General features: G+C 37.3%; 1 protein-coding gene across 3 annotated transcripts in view; it reads left to right on the top strand.

The window, feature by feature from the left end:
- The window catches only part of DDAH1 (dimethylarginine dimethylaminohydrolase 1), a 94,053-nt gene that overhangs the window by 9,659 nt on the left and 61,653 nt on the right, over positions 1 to 22,741 (top strand). Inside the window, exon 1 of one of the 3 annotated variants that reach the window (XM_063298209.1) lies at positions 17,824 to 18,255. The exons of 1 other annotated variant lie outside the window; for it this stretch is intronic. In XM_063298209.1, coding sequence (XP_063154279.1) covers positions 17,950 to 18,255 — 306 coding nt within the window. In that variant the 5' untranslated portion in view covers positions 17,824 to 17,949. Of the gene's footprint in view, positions 1 to 17,823; positions 18,575 to 22,741 lie in introns of those variants that run through there. One more of the 3 variants, XM_063298210.1, reaches the window with a different exon arrangement.

The following is a 22,741-nucleotide window of genomic DNA, read 5'->3' as shown; positions in this document are numbered from 1 at the left end:
TGCCTTTATAGATCTGAGTGCAGCGTATGACACAGTGTGGGTAATCCCGTGTCGATAAACTATTTGACTTATTGATAATATCCTTGCTGGAAGAACATTTTTTGTAGCAATGGGAAAGGATATTATGTCCCTAAAATACTAAATAACAGCTTACCACAAGGCTCAGTTCTTGCACCCCTTTTCTTTAACCTATACATAGCTGACATACCTTATGCAACGTCCAGGAAGTTTGGCTATGCGGATGACTGGGCTATAGCCACCCAACATAAATCTTTTGAGACAACTGAAGATGTTCTTACTACTGACTTAGAAATATTGGATAGATATTTCTGTAAGTGGAGGTTACAGCCTGACCCAACCAAGATGGAAGTAACATGCTTCCATCTCTGTAATAGATCAGCAGGCAGAGAGCTTAATGTAAGATTTAAGGGAAATCGACTTAATCACACCATGCACCCCAAGTACCTTGGGGTTACTTTAGATAGGACACTTTCCTATAAAGAACATCTGATGAAGACTGCCGCCAAACTGAGAAGCAGAAATAACATCTTACATAAATTATGTGGCACTAGTTGGGGTTCGGCAGCGGACATGCTGTGAATGTCTGCACTCAGCTTGGTGTACTCAGCAGGCAGGGTAACCCAGTGTGGCTTAACAGTCTGCACACAAGTAGGATTGATGCACAGTTGCATGAGTCAATGCGCATTGTCAGTGGGACAATACGATCTACTCCCACATACTGACTGCCTGTTCTGAGTCATATACCACCCCTGGATGTAAGACAGAAAAATGCCCTCCTTCAAGAATACTGGAAGATTATTGATAACCCCCAGCTGCCAATATTGAGTGACGTAATCTGCCTGAATGAAATAGGCTCAGATCTAGACATCCAGCCATTCAACTGCTAAATCACTTGTAGAAGATGACTTCAACATCCACAATATGTGGAAAGAGTATTGGCTAGAAAATTGTCCTCCACAATGTCGAAGCTTACCCTGCATCTCAGAGAAACCATCTGGATTTGATCAGCCCCATGCGATATGGACAACATTGCACAGAATCTGCATGGGCCATGGCAGATGTGCTGATGTCCTTTATAGGTGGGGCAAAATGACATCACCAAACTGTGACTGTGGGGCTGAAAAACAAACTATCCAACATACAGTGACAGAGTGCCAAAATAGAGCCTATAATGGAGATTTCGCCAATTTCCTGGCTGTGACAAATGAAGCAAAAAATGGTATTTGTAATCTAGACATATGTCTATAATTTTATACTCTATATTTTATATCTTGTATTTTATCTCCTGTGTTTTTATTCTATTGAACTGTGATGTGAATATGCCATATGATGAATAAATAAATACATAAATAATGCTAGTTTTGTGTAGTGGTTCAGGCATCAGGCTAGAAGCTGAGATGCTGTGAGTTCTAGTCCTGCCTCTGGCACAAAGCCAGCTGGGTGACCTTGGGCCAGTCACTCTCTCTCAGCCCTAGGAAGGAGGCAATGGCAAACCACTTCTGAAAAACCTTGCCAAGAAAACTGCAGGGACTTGTTCAGGCAGTCTCCAAGAATCGGACATGATTGAACGATTTAAAAAAAAAGTTTTGCTAGGATAATATGCTTTTGGCTGCTTCTCAAGTATTGTATTTAGAGGGCACAGTACTCAATCTCTTCCAGGGAATGTTGCCAAAACAGAAGTTTCACATAATGGAATAAGCAATAGTCTGTGTATAAGAGGTCCAGACCCAGTCTATAAAATGCAGAAGAGTTATTTTTTATGCTTAAAAATGGCTAATACGTGTGCAAAGCAAAATACAACACATTTATTGATGAATAATTTAAAGCACACAGCCATGCAAATTTGATAGCTCATTACAATTCCAAAAGCTCTTTATTTTTTTTTTCATGAATTGTCTGATTTTCAGACATAAGTTGTGATATGTGTGAAGGAATAGGAATATAATAGGAACAAAATGATCAGAAACAAGGAAGGTGAGGAAAACAATCCAGATAACAAATCTGAATTTTCTAATCGCAGAAAGCCTTAGAGTGAGCCATTCTATCAGGTAGAAAAAAACCAAACAGAATATGTATAGCATGTCTGCCAACACTGGCTTAGCTTTCACTTTATTTGTAAAACTATACAAATTATGGAAAGCACAGAAATAAAACACACATCTTAACTACATTGACTACCTATATTTTCAGCTTAGTATGGATTGGATATGAGCAAGTATATATTTTAGAAGATTTATATATTACTTTTTAGCACAAACTACCACAGTAGCTTTTAATAATATGTAAAATTCACTGATTAACAGAAAATCCAGCCTTGTATATAACAATGACCCTAGTGACCATAGGCATAATAGGAATGGTATGCTACCGCCAATTGTGGAGGAATAGAACTCTCTGTCTATCTTCTGCACCAGTGTCGCAACCAGCTAGATGAAGGAACCCACATCTTTCTTATGGGGTATAAAAATGCAGCTTTCCAACCTTTGTTTTCCAGTTTTTAAAATTATTTTGCTGTCTAATCATGTTCTGGATGTCCCAGGTATCACCTCACTTCTTGAATTTTTGAAGACTGGGAGATCAATACAAGTCACAGGGAATAAGGAATCATCAGAGAGGATCTGTTGAAGCAAATGAGTGGTAACCTGAATGTTCAGATTATTTCCTTGAACTAAATCCTGATGATCTTTTAGGTGAACGTGCTAGTCAAGCAGTCAAGGTTCTCCAAATATCTGATGGGCATTTTCTTTCATTATACCATCAGAATCCAAGGTTAGAAATACTGGGTTTGAAGTAACTTTTCGTCTAGGGGACCATAACACCAAAACCCATACAATGGAAAATATTTCCCTCTGTTTTATGTCCTATTCGTATCTTAGTGTATGGCAGCTAGTACACTAACCCCCTACCTCCATATTCTCCAATATAGCTGATAAAGTATCATCCAGGAAACTGAGCCCAGACTAAAAGAAATGCAGATCTCACTTATGCAGTCTCAAATATGACAACATACCTGAAGAATGAAAAAAGCAAAGGGCAGTTAAAGATGGAGATAAGGCAATGAGAAAAACTAACAGCCCATAGGCACAGAAAAGGGCTCAAATTGGTTCGTAAGTTGCTATTCAATCCAAAATCTAAAATGAACCCATTTCATATGATAGAAAAGTAAACATTAATAAAGAGGATGTAACAAGGAAAAAAGTGTAGCCTATCCTTTTCATTTTTATTCAGAACAAGTTTATTTTACTTAAATAAATAATAACTTTGTATTATTTAATTACTTGGACCTTGATCAACTTGTCCACCTATGCAAGTTTTGCAAACCTGCAGGAACTGGCATAATTTATTGCAAAGATTTACTTTGCATTCTGTTTACAACAGAATATCACTTTTAACATAAGAGCCTAACTTACTTGCTTTAACACAAAAATATCCCACCTACTTGAGACTTCTGTTGGGAACATGGCGGACTGAACAGCTGTGCCTGCGGGCACAGTGGGCAGAACTGACAACACGGCAGTTTTTTTGGACACAGGCAGGTTTTTCCTGAAGCCTAGGAGTGTTTTTCCAGAGAAAGGAAAACACCTGGAATCATCCCATCTGTCATCCAGACAGCTACTTGCAGCCAGAAGATTGCAAACAGTGTTCGTGTTCAACTGGTAAGAGCTAGCCAGGAGGCAGGGACGTCATCATTTCCAAGCCATGCTGCAGCCTTAAAGGGACACTAAGACCAGCCACCCCATTTCTAAATCACCCAATTTATATTTCTTTTAAGTACACGTACCCTAAGAGAGGCTTTCTACAGAAAGGAGAAGCAGGGTCTCTTGGTGTTTATCATTATTTGGGGGATCAACTTTTAAAAAAAATTCTTTTTAAGTTTTGGACTTTGTTTTCCCTCCAAATATTAAGGAGGATTGACAGTAAATAATTGTCTCCCTGTTATATTTTTGTACTAAATTTGAAGATATTAGCATTTTCCTACATGTTGAATCGGCTTTTTAGAACTTTCAGTTTTCTGCTTCTTCTTTCCCTGGGGAACTATCTGCATATCTCACTTCCATATGTAAACACATTTTGGAATTCTTTCATATCTTCAACTTTCACTGGTTAAGCTCCTAGAGGCCACCATAATCTACTGTGTGAGACATGGAGGATTTTAAACAGACTTTCTCTGACTTCTACCAAGATTTTAAACAGATTCTTTCTGATTCCTACCAAGTTTTTATGCAAGGCATTCAGGACATTGTGGAAGATATGAGGTCTAGAATGTGTCATCTGGTTGGGGATGTCATGGATGAAACTGAGGAATTTAACAGCGACAGAAAGGTCTCTTCTAAGAGTGAGATCGGGACTTCTGTTGAAATACTGGATAAAGATCAGATAGCTGAGTTGGAGAAATTTAAGGGAGAGAATGAGTTGCAAGCCATAAGTGAAACTGATCTTCTGCTGTAATGCCATGGAAAAGAAGGGGTTATTATGTATGGGAGGCCTCCTGAAGAGAAGTTGGAGTTTTTGAGGGGGGCAGTTGAGCTGTTCGATTTTTTAAGGAAGAAAGCTCTGTGCATATTTTGGGGATATGTAAATGCTCTGGTTTGTTTTGAAGTGGGATAAGGGTTTAAGGATATTTATCTGGATTGCTTTTAGGGTTTGGCTGATTTCATTTATCTTTAACAATTTGGATTAAGATTATTAAGTATAATAAAAAAATAATAAATGTCTATCTGGATGGTTTTGGGTTTAAAATGATTGAGATTATTAAAATTGTTATATTATCAAGTACAATGGCAGACAATTTATGTTTTTTAGTTTGATCTTTATTATAGTAGACAGGAATGTATAGAATAGTAGTAGGAAGGAAATAAATAAATGTTATCTTTGGGGGAAGTTGATTAGGAGATATATATATATATACACACACACACACACGCACACACTTTTAATATAAGGGGAGGGAGCAAGTGATTTTTATAATGTGCCAATGAAATAATGTATAGAAATAATGTGATTTTTGTTTAATATAGAGTAAGAGATAGATTACAGAAAATCTTTGTATATCCTTGCTCTTAAAAGTTGGAAGTCACCTCTTTTTGTAATTTTGAAAATTTTTCTCTTGTGTTTCTACACTTTTTTAGTTTTTTCTCTTTTTTTTCTTTGTAGATTTTTGTTTTTCTGTAGCTTTTATCTTTGCCTGAAACTTAATAAAATTCTTATTAAAAAAAAAAGAATATCCAACCTACTTAAAGGCATTGGATCTGATCCAGACTTAATCGGATATGATTCTGTGCAGCTTTTTAACCTGATTTTTGATCGACCGCATGCTATCAAGTCAGTGTTGACTCTTAGCAATTGCATTTTTCTCCATTATGATCTGTCTCTAACCTGGTCCTTCAAGTCTTTCAATGGTGCATCCATTGCAACTGTAACTGAATCTGTCCACCTTGCTCCTGGTCATCCTCTAGCATACCAATTTGAGGTTAGAATCTCCTTTTGAGTTCAGAGATGTTTTGGAAGAGTTTCCTTGTTTTTCAATGTCTGTTTAGGTCCTCAATATCTTTATAGCTGTTGTAAAACTGTTGCTTATCTCTTCTAATAGCTCCCTGAAACTCTTTCTTAAGTTCCTTCCTGACATTTTTGTCTTTCTTGGCTTTGATTTCTCTTCTCTTCATGGCAATTTCCACAGTTTATTCTGACATCCAGTTTGATTTTGTCTGCTTCTTCATCTTTGGCAGTCTCCTTTCACATTCATCTCTAATTACTTCTTTAAGTTCATTCCACAGTTCTTCTGATTCTCTATCAATGAGGTTGAGGATTTCAAAGTGATTCCTGAGGCTCTCCTTGAATTATCAAAACATAGCAAGAGAACCTCAGCAGTGCTAGAGGGGAAATATAAAAAAAAGACCCTATTCCGAATGATTGTGCCCTTGTGGGGATGGGGAGATACAGTAGAAACAACTGAACACATACTACTGGTTTGTCAGTATTATAGCTATGTTTGCAGCATTTATATTAGAGCCAGACATCCTGAAGAGTGAGGCTGAATGGGCCTTAAGAAGCATTGCTAATAACAAGGCAGCAGGAGACGACGGCATCCCAGCTGAACTGTTCAAAATCTTGCAAGATGATGCTGTCAAGGTAATGCATGCTATATGCCAGCAAATTTGGAAAACACAAGAATGGCCATCAGACTGGAAAAAAGCAACTTATATCCCCATACCAAAAAAGGGGAACACTAAAGAATGTTCAAACTATCGAACAGTGGCACTCCTTTCACATGCCAGTAAGGTAATGCTCAAGATCCTGCAAGGTAGACTTCAGCAATTCATGGAGCAAGAATTGCCAGATGTACAAGCTGGGTTTAGAAAAGGCAGAGGAACTAGAGACCAAATTGCCAATATCCGCTGGATAATGGAAAAAGCCAGGGAGTTCCAGAAAAGCATCTATTTCTGTTTTATTGACTATTCTAAAGCCTTTGACTGTGTGGACCATAACAAATTGTGGCAAGTTCTTAGAGGTATGGGGATACCAAGTCATCTTGTCTGCCTCCTGAAGAATCTGTATAACGACCAAGTAGCAACAGTAAGAACAGACCACGGAACAACGGACTGGTTTAAGATTGGGAAAGGTGTACGGCAGGGCTGTATACTCTCACCCTACCTATTCAACTTGTATGCAGAACACATCATGCAACATGCTGGCCTTGAGGAATCCAAGGCTGGAGTTAAAATCGCTGGAAGAAACATTAACAATCTCAGATATGCAGATGATACCACTTTGATGGCTGAAAGCGAAGAGGAACTGAGGAGCCTTATGATGAAGGTGAAAGAAGAAAGTGCAAAAGCTGGCTTGCAGCTAAACCTCAAAAAAACCAAGGTTATGGCAACCAGCTTGATTGATAACTGGCAAATAGAGGGAGAAAATGTAGAAGCAGTGAAAGACTTTGTATTTCTAGGTGTGAAGATTACTGCAGATGCTGACTGCAGTCAGGAAATCAGAAGACGCTTATTCCTTGGGAGAAGAGCAATGACAAATCTCGATCAAATAGTTAAGAGCAGAGACATCACACTGACAACAAAGGTCCGCATAGTTAAAGCAATGGTGTTCCCTGTAGTAACATATGGCTGCGAGAGCTGTACTATAAGGAAGGCTGAGAGAAGGAAGATCGATGCTTTGGAACTGTGGTGTTGGAGGAAAATTCTGAGAGTGCCTTGGACGGCAAGAAGATCCAACCAGTCCATCCTCCAGGAAATAAAGCCAGACTGCTCACTTGAGGGAATGATATTAAAGGCAAAACTGAAATACTTTGGCCACATAATGAAAAGACAGGACACCCTGGAGAAGATGCTGATGCTAGGGAGAGTGGAAGGCAAAAGGAAGAGGGGCCGACCAAGGGCAAGGTGGATGGATGATATTCTAGAGGTGACGGACTGGTCCCTGGGGGAGCTGGGGGTGTTGACAACCGACAGGAAGCTCTGGCTGGGCTGGTCCATGAAGTCACGAAGAGTCGGAAGCGACTAAACAAATAAACAACAACTTGCTAGTAGATTTTCCAGGTTGACCCAGGCATTTCTATACGCTGCTTCTACTGTAACATATAATGTGCCAAAGTTCTGTGTGGCAGCATGTAAAACCAAAAAGATGCTGGTGCCCATGACAAGTTAGCAAAATAGTTTCCTCAGTTTTTGTTCTTCATTTCCTTATATGTTTCTTTCCTTGCACCTTCAGCAACTTTTATAATTTCTTGTTTTATGTATTTATATATTTACTGCCTTATATATTACTTTTCGTGTGTGTGTGTGTGTGTTTATATATAAATAAATAATTTTTTAAAAAATATAAATTTTAATATTTTAATTTTATTATTATTTGGGCCTGGACTCCCTACAATGGGTCCTGTTTGCTTGTTTCCCCCACATTTTATCATCCTTTGCTTTTCATATTATAGTTTTATATTGCTATACCTATTTTATATTGTATAGAGTTATGCTGGTCTTTGGCCATAATAAAGTTTTTCTTTGTTTACTAAAAGAAAAACATGTCATTTTCACAGAAGAAGGGATTCAGTTGTAATAGATTAATTGGTCCAATTAACATAAATTAGGCTTTTTAAAAATCAGAAAAACAGTCATTTACCTAATACAGCAGATACCTTTTGTCTTTCAAAAAACGTATCCTATAGGAATATGGAACCAAACCCAGAAAATACTACATATCTCAAGCATGTCAGAAACGTGGCAAAGTGTTCCACAATAGCAGAAAAACATGCTAATATGTCAGATGTTTCATGGTGCAAATAAAGAACAACGCTACTATTATCTTTAATTATCTCACAAACTGTTAATTAAATTTAAGGAGATAAGACATTTTTCTCCTTTCTTTCCATACAGACACAGAAGAATAGCTACTTTCACTCCAGATCTTTCAGAATTATCCTTATCCAATCATGTTCAATCACATGATGTGTGTAAAACATTATTCAAGGCTTTGATTAAAATACATGCATACTTTTTTTGGTTAAACATTATTTTGATAGAAAAACAGATAGGGCCAATAGAGTCATTTTACAAAATGAATGAGTTGATCCTCTTTTCAAATTCTGCATTCCCCTCTGACTTCTTGATGTGTGTGGCACAAGGATAAGTTTGAACATTTTCACTTCTGCTTTTGGTTAATAACGATGGATTGCCTTCAATGGATAGGAGCAACTACATGATCTTGAAAAAGGTCAGTAGTATCAAACCTCATTAATACTTGGATGGGGGATCACTTGAGAATTCCAGGATTGTTGGGTAGGCTGGAAAGGAATAAAAAAACTCAGAAGAAGGCAGTGGCAAATCACTTCCATAATGCTGAAAGGAAAACTGCATAGAAGAGTTTCAATAATCCCAAAGAGCTGAGCTCAACCCAAGGGATCCTGTACAGTTACATCTCATCCAAGCCCATTAAGTCATGGCTCACATGAACTATGTACGATGAGTTTCAGAACAGCAAGCTCCAAACTGTAGTTTCTGAAAGAGGCATACTTAAAGTAACCACAGCTGATTTTAACCAAACCTCTGTATACAGACATTTCAGGAAATTTCAGGCAGACGTTTGTTCACACCCTGGCAGCCACCATCTTGACTTTTTTGACCACACCCTGCAGACACTCCTGCTTGTTACTTTGTTTTTATTAATAGTAGTTGCTGTGATTTAATGATTAACTTCAAGCTGTACAATAAAGTAGGATAAAGTAGGAAATAGATAGGTAGATAGACTGACTTTTGATTCTACATATTACCAAGTAATGAAACCTGCCTATATTAATCATTTGACATTTCTATTTGTCATGGCAAGCAAACACAAACAAAGCAGTGTTCAGAATTGGCTGCCATAATCCAGTTAATTAGGTCTTTCCCTTGAAGAAAAGCTTAGTTTTACTTAGTATATTTTGTTGGGATTCGTCATTGGAAAAGTTCAGGAAATCAACTTTTTCCATGGTGAACATTTCAAATAAGTAAATATTACCTTTTCCTTAAGTATCAGTTGAACCATTTTAAAAGAGTTATAGCAGAAAACCCGCCAATAGCACCAAGTCAGCAAACTCTAAAAGACTAAAAATACAAGATTGTATGTATGTATGCATTTATTTATTTATTATTCAAATTTTGTTACTGCCTATCTCCCTCAAAAGAGGGACTCATCTCTCTGTATGTATTCATCTTGTAACTGTTGTAATTGGCTACATTTGTTGACAGACAAATGTATATCCCATAAAATGTCCCTGATAAATAGAATGCCAATAAATCAATATGAATTTCCCAACCGAACCACAAATCCAACAACAGTAAAAGACACAGAAGAGCTGAGTGAATCCACCAAAACTGTTCAGAAGAACTTTCTTCAGCATCTTCTAAAGTCAGCATATTGAGAGGCCGGCTTGACTTCAACCAAGAACAGGTGCTCCCAGAGAAAGGCAGTGCATCAGCCCCCCCTCCATTCCCATGAAGTGGGGTGCTATCAACAACTTTCCTTGGGACAGCTGAGTTGATCGGGCAAATTATTGTGCCATTAAAGAAATGTCTGGAAATATTTACAAAGCTATTGCCAAAATTACATTCACAACATTTGGAAATCTTGGAAGCAGAACTGAAAACAAAATTACCAAAATTGAAGGAACTATCTTCTGAAGACAGATTTTCAAAGTAGAGAGGGAGTAGTTTAGCAGATATAAAAAGGTTATTGGGAGATTGAATTAATTTTTTTAAAATTATGAACAGTGGAGAAGGAGCAAATAAAGATGAATTATTTTCTTTTTAAAACAGTAGAATTCTAGTTGTTAAATGAAACTGAACTGCTTTCTGGTAGCTTTGTGAATAACAACAACAACAACAACAACAACAACAACCAGTTTTGTTTGCAGTGTTTACTTATAAATGATAGTTTTGTGGGGAAGTGATTGTGTGTGGAGAGTGAGTGTTAAGGGTCAGGCTGAGTCTTTTGATTCAGAAGCTGAAGAGCCTGACTGGTCTGAACTTCAACCTGCACAAATTAGGTGATGAGAACACACCTGCGAGTTGATCCAGAGCCTGAGTTAGGCAAGGTCTGGAGCCGAGCAACACACAGCAAATTAAGAACAGCAGAGGAAGTCAAGCCATCTACATGAAAGAAGCATGACTCCATATTGAGTCAAGCTGCTTGATTAGAACGTTTATCAGCCTTTCACACACACACATGCCTGCAAACCTATTTGTATGCTGCTTTTGAATTCTCGGATTACCTGGCAGAATTTTGGACTAAAACCTGACCACTCTTGGATCATTTCTGAAGTGGCATTTTGTCACTCTGGCCTATTGAAAAGTATGCTTTCATGTTTTCATTTCCCAAGCAGAAATTTTGCAGTTTGCAATGTGTTGGTGTTAAGGATTTATGACTGCAATAAATACCTTGAGTTTGTATCAGAAGTTGGCCATGTGTGTGTAATTGGCAGCAGCACAAAACAGGGAGCTGCTTGGTTCAGCTTTCATTGGCAATCAGCAACATACAATGAGAATCTGTACCTTCTTAAGAAAGAATTATGCATACAATATATGTTGACATTAAAAAAAAAGAAATTGACATCTGATTTCTTCAATTAAAAACTTCTCATGCTTTTAGCCTTCAAAGAAAAAGTAAGGTGTATTGTAAAATATATTAGGCAAACACTAATATTAGATCCAGTTCAGTTACTGAATAATTTCATGATGACTTTTAGGCAGTTGCCTCTCTTTGTCCCACTCTGGCCCTGTAGATGTGATTGCTTATATAGTTAATTGAATGGTGAGTGATTTATGCCCACACTTTCTCAGCTTGTCTTAAGTAACTTGGATATAATGCTATTTTTATGATATGCCTCTTGGAATGAAGAAGATGACTCCTCTTCAGACATTTTGAGCCAAGGAGAAAGGCTGGATGAACTTACTCACTCTACTGAAATACCGGATACAGAGTAAGGAGAAAGGGATTAGACAGAGCTCTATTAACTCCTGAGGTATTGCTGTCTCAGCAAGACCAGACAACAAGTGTTGAATTAATGATCAGTCCATTTCTAAGCAGATGGATAATCAATGTACAAGTATGGACACTGGCATATATGGGCTCCATGGAGATCTTTTAAAAAGCATGTCAGTTCAAATTCTTACATTTAACAAAGATTTCAAAGCATGGTGCATAAATAATGTTATTTTGCATGAAACTAGAATTAAAACCTTAGAAGAAAAAGATCAGTCTCTTGATAAAACTCATTACAAATTTACAAACTGAATTACTTAAAGTACAAGAGGACTCACCAGAAATAATTTATAAATAATTAACCTACATGGTATGCTGAGCAGCAGAAGCATTTTTTTTAAAGTACATGAAAGAATACATTCAGGAAATCTTCTCATTGCCAGCAGATTTTAAACTTGAAAAACGATGCTTACAGGTTAGAAGCAAGAGGCAATCTCCCACAGAGATCTGCACCAATAATTGTTAAATTTCTGAAGTCTAGTATTAGAGATCATCTTTTACAATCTTCAAGACATGCTACCTCATTGAAACTGTATGAATATAAAATAATGATCCACCCATATCTTCCTTTACAAGAACTTCATTCATGGAAAGATTTTGATTTGGCACCTATACTTGCAAGAAATTAGACATTTAAATGTATCTTCTGCCTCACTCTTGAAGATAAGATACAAGCCCTTTTGCTGCTATGGAATTTTTACACAGTTGGGATGGGTAGTTTTTCCATCTTATTTTTTTATCAACTTAGATCCATATTTACCATTTATATTTTTTCCTTTATGTATTTGCTATTTAATATGCTTACTACAGTACAAGATGTCTCTCACGCTGGAAACTGGCCTTGAAATATTTTGTCTACATGGAAATCTGGTACTTCAGATAGTCAGTTGGAATGTAAATGGACTTCAAAAATAATAAATGAAGAGAAAAATTTGCAACAAGTTGGAAAAATTACAGCTATCATTATGTTGCAAACAATATATATTCTATCTTTGAGGCCTAGAATAGGAGAAATCTATATTAGTGAATACTCAAATATGGCAGGTGCAATAGCCATTGTGTTTATCAACAATTTTAAAACTGATGTGGAATTGTCAGCCCTTTAAGGTAGACCAGACTAGGAAACCAAAGTTATGAATACTAATACTACTTTTATTATAAGGTTACAGTAAAGAATCTTGCAAGTCTGAACGTGCCTCCCCCCTCCCTCCCTTTATCATCAAGAGAACTAGGGAGGGTCAAGCCTGAGACACTTTCTCAAATTACATTTCTGCCTTGGACTCAAATTTCTTTTATCTGAATGTCATCTTGGTTGCAATGCTTTCTCCTGCTCCTCAAGGTTATTCCTACAGCCCATTACAATAATATGAATACTGCAACAGGGAAAGACATATTTTTTTGATAGTAAAGATAGCTACTGTCACTATAGTGCTAATTAACTTTTATGGCCCTATTAAAAACATTCCTGAAATATTCCAAAGCGGTTTCTCTAAACTATATTCTGCAGACCATCAACATATAATTTGTATTAGAGATTTTAATTTAATTCAAGATTTTCAATTAGTCAGGAGTGCTTCAAAAAACTGTTTTACTTTTTCTAAAAAATGGGAGGACTTCAATTATATATACTGGACACCAACAATTAACTGTTATAAGGAATTAAAAAGGAAAGTTTATTTATTTATTTAATTTGTCCCCAACCATCTCCTCCCATCAGGGAACTCTGGGCAGTTTACAATAAAATAAAACTTAGTGTTAGTTATATATCTCAATTTGGGAATGAAGAATTAGAATATCCAGTTTTGGGTAGTCAATAGGTCCAGTTGTTAAGAAACGGGAAATATACTTCTGATTTAAAAATAAAATTCATTTATCAGAAAATACTACGTGTTAATTGGACCCCTCAAGGAATATTTTAAAAAAGATGGACATTAGATTTTGTTAATGTTGGCATCATAATAAATAGATTATTTAGCTCATATGATCTGGCCTTGTCCAGCTCGAACCTGTTTTGGTTTCAGATCACTACATATATCAATACAATTTATGAAGAAAAAAATTTATTACATCACAGACCAGAATTACAGATAAAAGTATAAACATAAAACATAAACATAAACATAAACATAAATAAATAAAAACAGGATAAAAACATATTACAGTTGGTGGTGCTTTCATCAATGAGCAATCAAAGTCTGTCTGATTTTACAAGCAGTAGAGCAAAATTTGTCTATGTTCAAGGAAATTGAATCATACTGATCTGATAACAACAACCGTATATAAAAAATAATTTCCCAGGTATTTTACCAGGTAAGGAGTTATAGGGTCCTAGGATCCTTACAGAGGGTACAGTAAAACGGCTTGACTGCTCAGAAAAATGTTCTTAGGTAGAGCAGACTGGTCCTGTTGGGCTAATGCAGTACTGAGGTATTTTTCTGAAATGTGGAAATGTCATTACATGAAAAGCTTTCATTCTATTGAGCCTGGGGCACAGCGAAGACGATAATTTTACGTAATGGGAAAGAAACTTAATTTCCTGATTTTAAGGAATGGATGCAGAAAATGAGTTTATCTATTTTTGAAAGGTCTTTGTATTCTAAAAATAAGATAATACAATTTGCTTCTATGTGGTCTAGATAAGCTTAAGAATTCAATTAATTTTTATTGTTATCTGCACTTTTTATATGGATCTTTTTTCTGTTAATTAGGGTTTTTTGTCATGTTCAATTTATCTTAGTCACTATAATATATTTAGGTTTTCTTCGTTGTATAAACACTATACTTTTTTTGGTTTTGGTTTTTGTATTATACTATTTTAATTTTAAAAACTTAATGTTTTGTAACAATATGAAATTGCAAAGTGACATAACTCTAGCAAAAAGCACATTAAAGGGAGATTTCTTATTAAAAAGGTTGAAATAATACTTTTGTTCAACCTAAGCTTATCAAAATTACTGAATTGAATTTGATTTATTGAATTAAGTATGGAACCAAGTTGTAAGATGTAACAATTTAATTTTTTTTAAGATACTAATATCACAATAGTAATTTATACATTTCTCCATGCTAATTCAAAGTTTGTTAATCCACTCAATTTGATTAGACAGCCAGGAATACATTGTTCGGAAGACCAGCATTAGTTGTAGAATGGTATTTGGACATCAGAAAAAAAAGAAAAGAAGAAATGCATCACCAAAACCAACAACCAAATGTTGTTTATTTGTTTAGTCGCTTCCGACTCTTCGTGACTTCATGGACCAGCCCACGCCAGAGCTTCCTGTCGGTCGTCAACACCCCCAGCTCCCCCAGGGACGAGTCCGTCACCTCTAGAATATCATCCATCCATCTTGCCCTTGGTCGGCCCCTCTTCCTTTTGCCAACAACCAAATAAAAGATGCATATTTGCATAAAATGTGCATATCCTTTTTTTGGTATAGATTCACATTTGTAAATAATTATAATTCAAAGAGAGATAGTATATCGAAAGTTAAGGTTTCTACCTTAAACATGTTCCTGAATAGGAATCTTATCTGTGTTATTTTATGTGCTATCCCAGAATGTTACTATCACTTCTGATCTAATATCATTTGTGCTGTAATTTCAGTATTGGTTGGGAAAGCTGAAAGGGGAAAATAACAAGGTGTTTACTGAAAGACTGCCAGGCACAAGGTTAAATACTGTAATGAGGGAATCTCTTCTGGGCCCAGGCACTGCTAATTGCCGTAATCCTACAAGATCTCTGTCTTAAGGTTTAACTAAGCCTTGTTTCCTCTACCCTCAAGTGTCCATGTTCTGAGAATTAGGGGGGTGGGGGGTGGGGAGGAGGCCAGTCAACATCCAGCAGGCCCATATAAATTAAGGGGGGGAGGTTAGGAACAATGTTTATTATACTTGTTTAGATACAATCTTTTGGCAGAATGATTTAAAATTTGCTAAATTTGAAAGGAAAGCCAACAATGGCACTATTTTAGAAACAAGAATGCATCAATAAGTGTTTTTACTACCGTTTGAGGTAGATAAGTATTGCCTAAAATATATGTGATGTGCTCCTTTATAGATGCTTGCCTCTGTTTTTCTTACCACAACATAAAACCTTCTTAATTTCTATTTACGGAGCCAAGATAAATTTAGCAGCTATGTATCTTTGCTGTCAATGAAGCTGAACAATATTAATGACTATGCTGTTGTACAGTACCTCAGAACTCACCTAGAAAGAAAGAAATGAAATTCCTTCTCATTTCTGCCGTTGTCTCAGGCCAGGTGACAATCCCAGTCCTGTAACTTTGATCCATTAGATCTAACCTTGCAATGAAAGAATGTATGTTCCTCCTTAGTCTTTTCTTGAGGAGATCAAAATCATGTGGCTTTCATGCATCACATTTGTTATAAACAGGGAATGGGCAATCTTTTGATGGGAGGACTGCAATTAAGGTTGGGGGCGTTGTTGAAGACCATCAACAACCCCCCCAACCTTATACAATCCTCCCATGTATATATAGGATTTAACATGGCTTAAACGTTCCTTTCAAATGAAAGAAGTGGAGAAAATACGGGGCTCACCCACAAGATGATGCAGTCCTTATGCAGTAGAGCTTCATCACCTTGTGGCTGAGCCCTGTATTTGCTCCACTTCTTTCTTTTGAAAGGAACGTTTAAACCATGTTACATCTATTTTAGGGTTTACACTTCACTTTTTATGTGTTTCCTGCCATTGTTAAGGAGTCTACCATATGGAAACATCCTTATTTTCTAGCTAAGGGACTCTTCTACAACTGCTCCAATTACAGATAAGTAATAGGAGACTGTGATAAGAAAATAGTTTGGTTTTATGTTAATTAGATTTGCATTATACAAGAAAAGCAACTCAACTCAATTACTATTTGAAGCACATGAATACAATGGACTGATCTCCAACATGTCATCCAGAGATATACTTTTCGGTGCCCTGCAGACTACTTGATTTTATTCATTTTTAGATTCTTCCAATTTTAAGCATCAGTTTTACTTCCAGGAATTATTCTGGGCTTCACTTTTACTCTGGAGACATTCCAAGAAATCCAAATAATTATGGGATGGGGGGAGAGTTAACCTCATGTTCTCTTTTGAAGTATGCCCAGTTGTCCCCAGAAAAGACAGAGTTAATCTGAAGAGGTGGAGAGTATTCTGGAAGAATGGGCAATAAGAAACAACCTGTGTTGCCTTCCAGTAAATGGAAGCAGGGAAGTGCAAAACTCTATGGTCTATTTTTCTCTAGAATATACTGATCTAGAAGTAAAGATGTTCTATGTTTGCTTCCAGAAAACTAGAATAACAAACCTCTCTGGAATGGCAGTTTTCAACTTTCAAATTTAAATCTAAAATCCAGAATTTCCAAACCCAGATTAAGGCTGAAATTCCACAATTAATTATTTGGAAATTGAACTATTGAATTTAATGGGTCTTACATGTGGATATAGGTGGGTAAAAGACTGAATTGTTACAGTGCTAGGAAAGGAAAGGAAATCTTTAAATAACAAAGAAAAGTCTGTTAAAGCTTAATGGTTCATGAGCAACTTCAGTGCAAAACAGGGTATAACAATATATTAATAAAAGACAAAATGAAACCAAACAGCATGTGCCCCAGGCCACTAGGTTTAAATATTTACAACATTGGTTAAATTGATTAAAAGGCTGCTTTTGCCCATTCTATACCCAAAGGTAGCAGATGTTAAATTATTTTTATTCTTCACAAGTTCTTAAGACAATCTGTACAAATTTTGCTTCAATTTTAGCAGATTTTTTTTCCAATTAAAAAAACCAACAAAGTACAATCTGTAAAGTGTGATTACAGGAAGGGAAAGGTGGTATTTGTACACTCTCTCTCCTTCAAACTATCTTCAGTACTAAGGGGGGAGAAGAGTTAGCCTAAAATGTTATTCTGATAAAGAATTTACATGTATTTGAAAGCTATACTTCTTGTACATCCATCAGGTTCAGCCTCCACATCTGCCACTGATGTGCAGATGGGCCACTGAACAGGATGCAATTAGCGCGTTTCTCCAAGGTTCCTCAAGGCTGTAAATCGGTGCAAGGTAATTTTGGCCACTTCGAACCAACCAGGCATCTTAACCCAAATAACCGGCCAAGTGGGGCTTCTTTGAATAGGAAGCGTGAGGTAGCTACTACCGTGAGGCGTGGCCAATCCACAGAGGCTCCGGCTTCTAGCGCGCTCGCGTCCACCTCCTCCTATTGGGAGGAAAGAGGCCATTTCATCTGGCTCTGGGGGAGGGGGAGGGGGAGGGGGAGGGGGGAAAGCTTGGCAGCAGCTTCGCCTCCTACAGTGCTGTGCAGCGCGCGAAGCCAGACGCAAAGGCGGGCTGTGGTTTCTCCTCTTCGGCTTCTGTTCTTCGCCATCCCTCTGCGAACATGGCAGGGCTGAGCGGCGGCACCTTCAGCTTCGGGCGGTGCAGCCACGCCGTGGTGCGGGCGCTACCGGAGTCGCTGTGCCAGCAGGCGCTGAGGCGGGAGAAGGCGAAAGAGGTGGATTTCGCACGCGCCGAACGGGAGCACCAGCTCTACGTGGGGGTGCTAAAGAATAAACTGGGGCTGCAGGTGTTGGAGCTGCCCGGCGACGAGAGCTTGCCCGACTGTGTCTTTGTGGAAGATGTGGTCGTCGTGTGCGAAGAGACCGCTCTTCTCACGCGCCCGGGGGCGCCCAGCAGGAGGAAAGAGGTAGCGCCGGGCCGGCGGTGGTCTGGAGCGGGTGGGCGCCTCTGAGGTTGGTTGACAGGAGGAGGGGTCCGCCCTTCTCTCTGCCTCCGTCCTTCACGCAGTTGGGGAAGGTGTTCTGAACAACTTCCCGCCGTAGCAGAAGGGTATGCGCGCGCGGGGGCGGGGGGTGCAGGTTGGATGGGGAACGCCGCGGCAGCAGGACCTCCTGCTGCATCTTGGGATGGGTCGGTGACCTCGCAGAACAAACCCGCCTGCTCTGTTTCCTCCACTGACACGGGTGGTTTGAATGGAAGGCTGGAACCTGCGAAAACACGCGAAGGTAGGGATTGGAAGCGCGACACGCCCAGTATTATAGGGATATGTAGCGTCGAGGCCGCTGTCTCTTGAAAACCGACTTCGATGGGTTCGTTGGGTGTGGAGTGCGGTACTGTAAGGCGTGGCAGCCTGTGCTAGAAGACGGTGGAAGGAGGCGCGGGGGGAGAGCAAGCAGAAGAGATGATGGGAAGTGAAGATGCTCAGAGAAAATGCAACCTCTCTGCCTTGAACTCAGCAGCCGCCGCCTATTACTCATCCTTCATCAAGTTAGCGCACTCTGGACAAATGGGGATGAAAAAAAGAAGTCTGTCTGCATTAGCCTCTTCTGTACCTGAACCAGATTTCATCCACGGAGAGAATGCTGAGCCTAGATGAATTGTGTCTGTTTTAGAAATGTTCGGTCCAGTTGGCCTAACTCCTCTCTTGTTTGCATCCTCCTCCCTCCATACTATTATCCTTATTCATTTGCAGGCTCACTTATGCTTTTAGGAAGAAGTTGATTCAAATTAAAGTCCAGTAAATTCTTTTTTTAATGAAGTGGGATCAGACATTATTACAAACTCTAGGAATCTTTACAAGAGTAGTAAGTAAATGCACTTCACACACACAGTGAGAAAACTAGGCATGGATTTTGTTGAAATCATATTTCAAATTCGGAGTATGTTCTCAAATACAAGTGCCTTTGAAAGAATAGTGGGTACTATACAGGTATAGTCTTAAAGAAGGAATAAATTGAAGACTATATGCCTTAAAAGCATATGCATTCAGGTAGATGGTTCTTATGTTGCATGGATGTATATTTGTTGCATAAAAGTTATAAGTTTTAATGGTGCTTAGCCTAAAAATATTCAGGCTATTACAGATTTCTTTTTAGGATTTTGTTAAACATTTTTAACATACTAAACTGCTTTTACATTACTACAAATAAGGAGACTTAGGTCAAATTAATGTATGAATGCTCAGAAGTTATGCCCAAGGGAGTTCTCAGGTAAGCATTTGTAGAATTATAAACCTAAAATATCAGGCCTTGCACAGTTTTAAAAGCTTTTGCATACCTTTTTTGTTACAACAGAAATAGATTTTACCCATCATGATCAACTATGTGTTCCAAATGTAAATATTAATAATGGTTGAATTACTTAATTAAATCATAATTAGCTATGCATAGTCGTTGCTTTACTGCATATACAGGAGGTTCTTTAATTTCTTATTCCATTGATTGCCTTACATAAATTCAGAGTTCCTGTCATTTATTTTTGTAAGCAAGAAGATACCTGGTGAGAATTCTCTCCTTCCCACTCTAGTATTTTTGTGGAAATCATGGATATTTTCCTTTATCTCTGTGATACATTGAAGTGGGCAACAACCTGAGTACTTCAATCTTACTGTGTGTTGTAATACACGTTTCCAAGTTTGCTTTTGCAGTCAGTATTTTGTTAATAATAAATCACTTTATTTCTAAATACAAGTTTCATTTTTTTCCCACTTATTTCAGCTTGCTGATATACTGAATGGGCTATAACTGCTTTTAAGACAAAAGATGGCCATGTCAGAACCTATTCTGTAATTGGTTCAGACATACAAGGATAAGCTCAGTGAGCTGGAAAATGAAATAAAAGCAGTCATCACTCTCTGATTTTTGGACATAGCCAAAACAGATTAATAGCTAAGTAAAAATAAGCTGCCTAATGATTCAACAGCAAAATAAATGAAATACAGTTGGACATCAGAACAAGAAAAACAAGCTTATAAATACAACCTAGAAAGCTTAAATGGACTTAGGTCTCACTGAATTGTCAAGCCTTATTTGAAGCATTTTTGTTAAAGACTAACTTTGGGTAATTCATTAATGGAAAAATACTGCTTCAAATATTAGCTGAAGTTCTTTATGGTATGCTGCTTCTCTTGGTGCATATTCTGTGCTTTGGATGTGATAGTGTGTTACAAGAGGCTTGGATGCTAAAACAAACATATTAAAGACTCTTGAGTCCAAAGTGTGCTTGTGTGGGCACACACATGCATACTTATTTTATTCACTTTCACATGCAAAGTAAATTCAATTATTTTTATTTTTACCTCTATTTATATTATTTATTACTGTATTTTATTCTGTGTATTTATGGTTATGGTTTTTAATTGATTGTTGTAAACCACCCAGAGTCCCCCGATGGGAGGAGATGGGCAGGGATAAATTAGATAAATAAATAAATTAGCTTCAAGATCTCTAATCAATATCTGTGGTGATAATTTTGTCATATTTTTAATAAAAATTGGGATAATTTTTGGTCATAATTTTGGCAATTATAGCAAATGCTGTAATTTATCCATTCAGTCACTTCAGATACAGAGTTGGGGCTGCATCTCAATCAGCTAAGGTTTTGATTTGGCTTCCTGTCAGTAGGTATACGTAGAGCAATACTTCAGTGCCTGCACTCAGGGTTGGAAATGTTTACTTCAAAAGATGCTGAAAGTAAACAGTTTCTGCTTCAAGAATGAATTAAATGCATCTATTTTTAGATCAGAATGTAGGTCTCAGTTATAAAACAGAATTGTATCTTAGCTTGGGGTAGATACCTGTTATGCTTCTAGATTGGATTTAATTTCTAAAAGCAGAAGAGTGAGCCCAACCAGAGATGAAAGGCAATATGTAGCTGCTAGAGATCTTCCAAGTGGCCACTGGATTGCATTTTTATTGAAATAAAAAGGGGAAAGGATTATTCTTTATTTTTTTAGTCATATTATTGTATTTAAGAAGAGTTAAATTGCAATCCCGCTTTGAAGAGTAAAATATAAAACCCGGGTAGCATATAAAGCACCTGTTGGGATCATTAAAGTAGCTGCATCTTTTCCTGGGTTTGCTGTATAATCCTTAAAAAAGATATATTTGGTTTAAAGTGATTCCAGCAAGCGCTACATTTGTACCTATCCAAACTCTGAATCATATTTTGCCCTTTGAACCCAGATCTCTGCACAATGCTATAATTTAATTTCAATAGCAAATGTGGCACTGCTTGCTCATGTATTAATGGTTTTGTCTCCTCAGCTAATATTGCCATAAGCAGTGGTGAAGAAAAAATGAAAAGCAACATGAAATGGAAGAAATTAAATGAGTGATAAAGTAATCTGCTTTTTGTGTATGATTGCAGCATATATTTTATGAATTAGCAAACATAAATACAAATGGATTTAGCTATGTGTTGAAATAACGTAATTGTACTAATCAGAACATACTGTATACAAATGTCATCCTATAAACTTCAAGCATAAACCTAAATATCTGTAGTTGACATTCTTTGCTTGTTGCACATGTCAAATTGTTGCACAATGGAATCTACCAAGATTTTTTCAAATGCCTAAGGAATGTAAATCAATATTTAATAAACAGGTATAAGTGACTACAGTAGTTTATTTCTACAAATCCTCATGTTCAGAACATGCTGGGTTTTGCTGAAACTCTAATACAAGATCTTTCATTAAACTCGCTGGGCAGTAACTTATCTCTGATCTTTCACTTTTGAATTTTTCCATTTGCTCTTCTGGATGCCAGAGGTGAGATGAGAAAGAGATGGTGAGTAATTAGCATAAACTACGTAGTTACAATGTGCAATAAAGCCTTATTTGAAGCATTTTTTTAAAGTCTAACTTTGGGTAATGCATTAATGGAATAATACTGCTGACTAAAAAGAGCTGGACTTGGACCTAGAAGGACTTTGCTCCAATTCCTGTTAAGATTGTTTTGAAACAAGGAAACTTGACAAAATCATTATCTCCTGTTTGCTTTCTCATCTGTAAAATGCATGATAACAATTTGCTCTACAAGTAGAAGGTGTGTTGAATTTCAATTTGTGCTTGTACTATAATTGAGCTTAGCCAGACGCCAAGATACATGTAGTGCAATACTGACAACGTTGTCATATATTCAAAAAGAAAGCAAGATCCTAACTCCATTCCCTAAGGCTACTCAAACAATTTATTATAGCATGTGATACCAGCAGAGTGATTCAGATGTAACTAGACTGCATCTAGTTGACTGGTGAAACCTACTTTGGAAAGGTTTAGAACAGCATGTGTGGAGAATACAGGGTTGGTAATTGGATTTTTCCTCATTCAGCTCAGTAATTTAGTTGGATGGAGAAGTTGCTCCAAAGATAAAATGTAATCCCTGGTATTC

Source organism: Candoia aspera, chromosome 3 (genome assembly GCF_035149785.1).
Source record: "Candoia aspera isolate rCanAsp1 chromosome 3, rCanAsp1.hap2, whole genome shotgun sequence".
NCBI classification, from domain to species: Eukaryota; Metazoa; Chordata; class Lepidosauria; order Squamata; family Boidae; genus Candoia; species Candoia aspera.
Note: the sequence above shows the minus strand (reverse complement) of the source record. Positions and strands in the feature narration are given on the sequence as shown.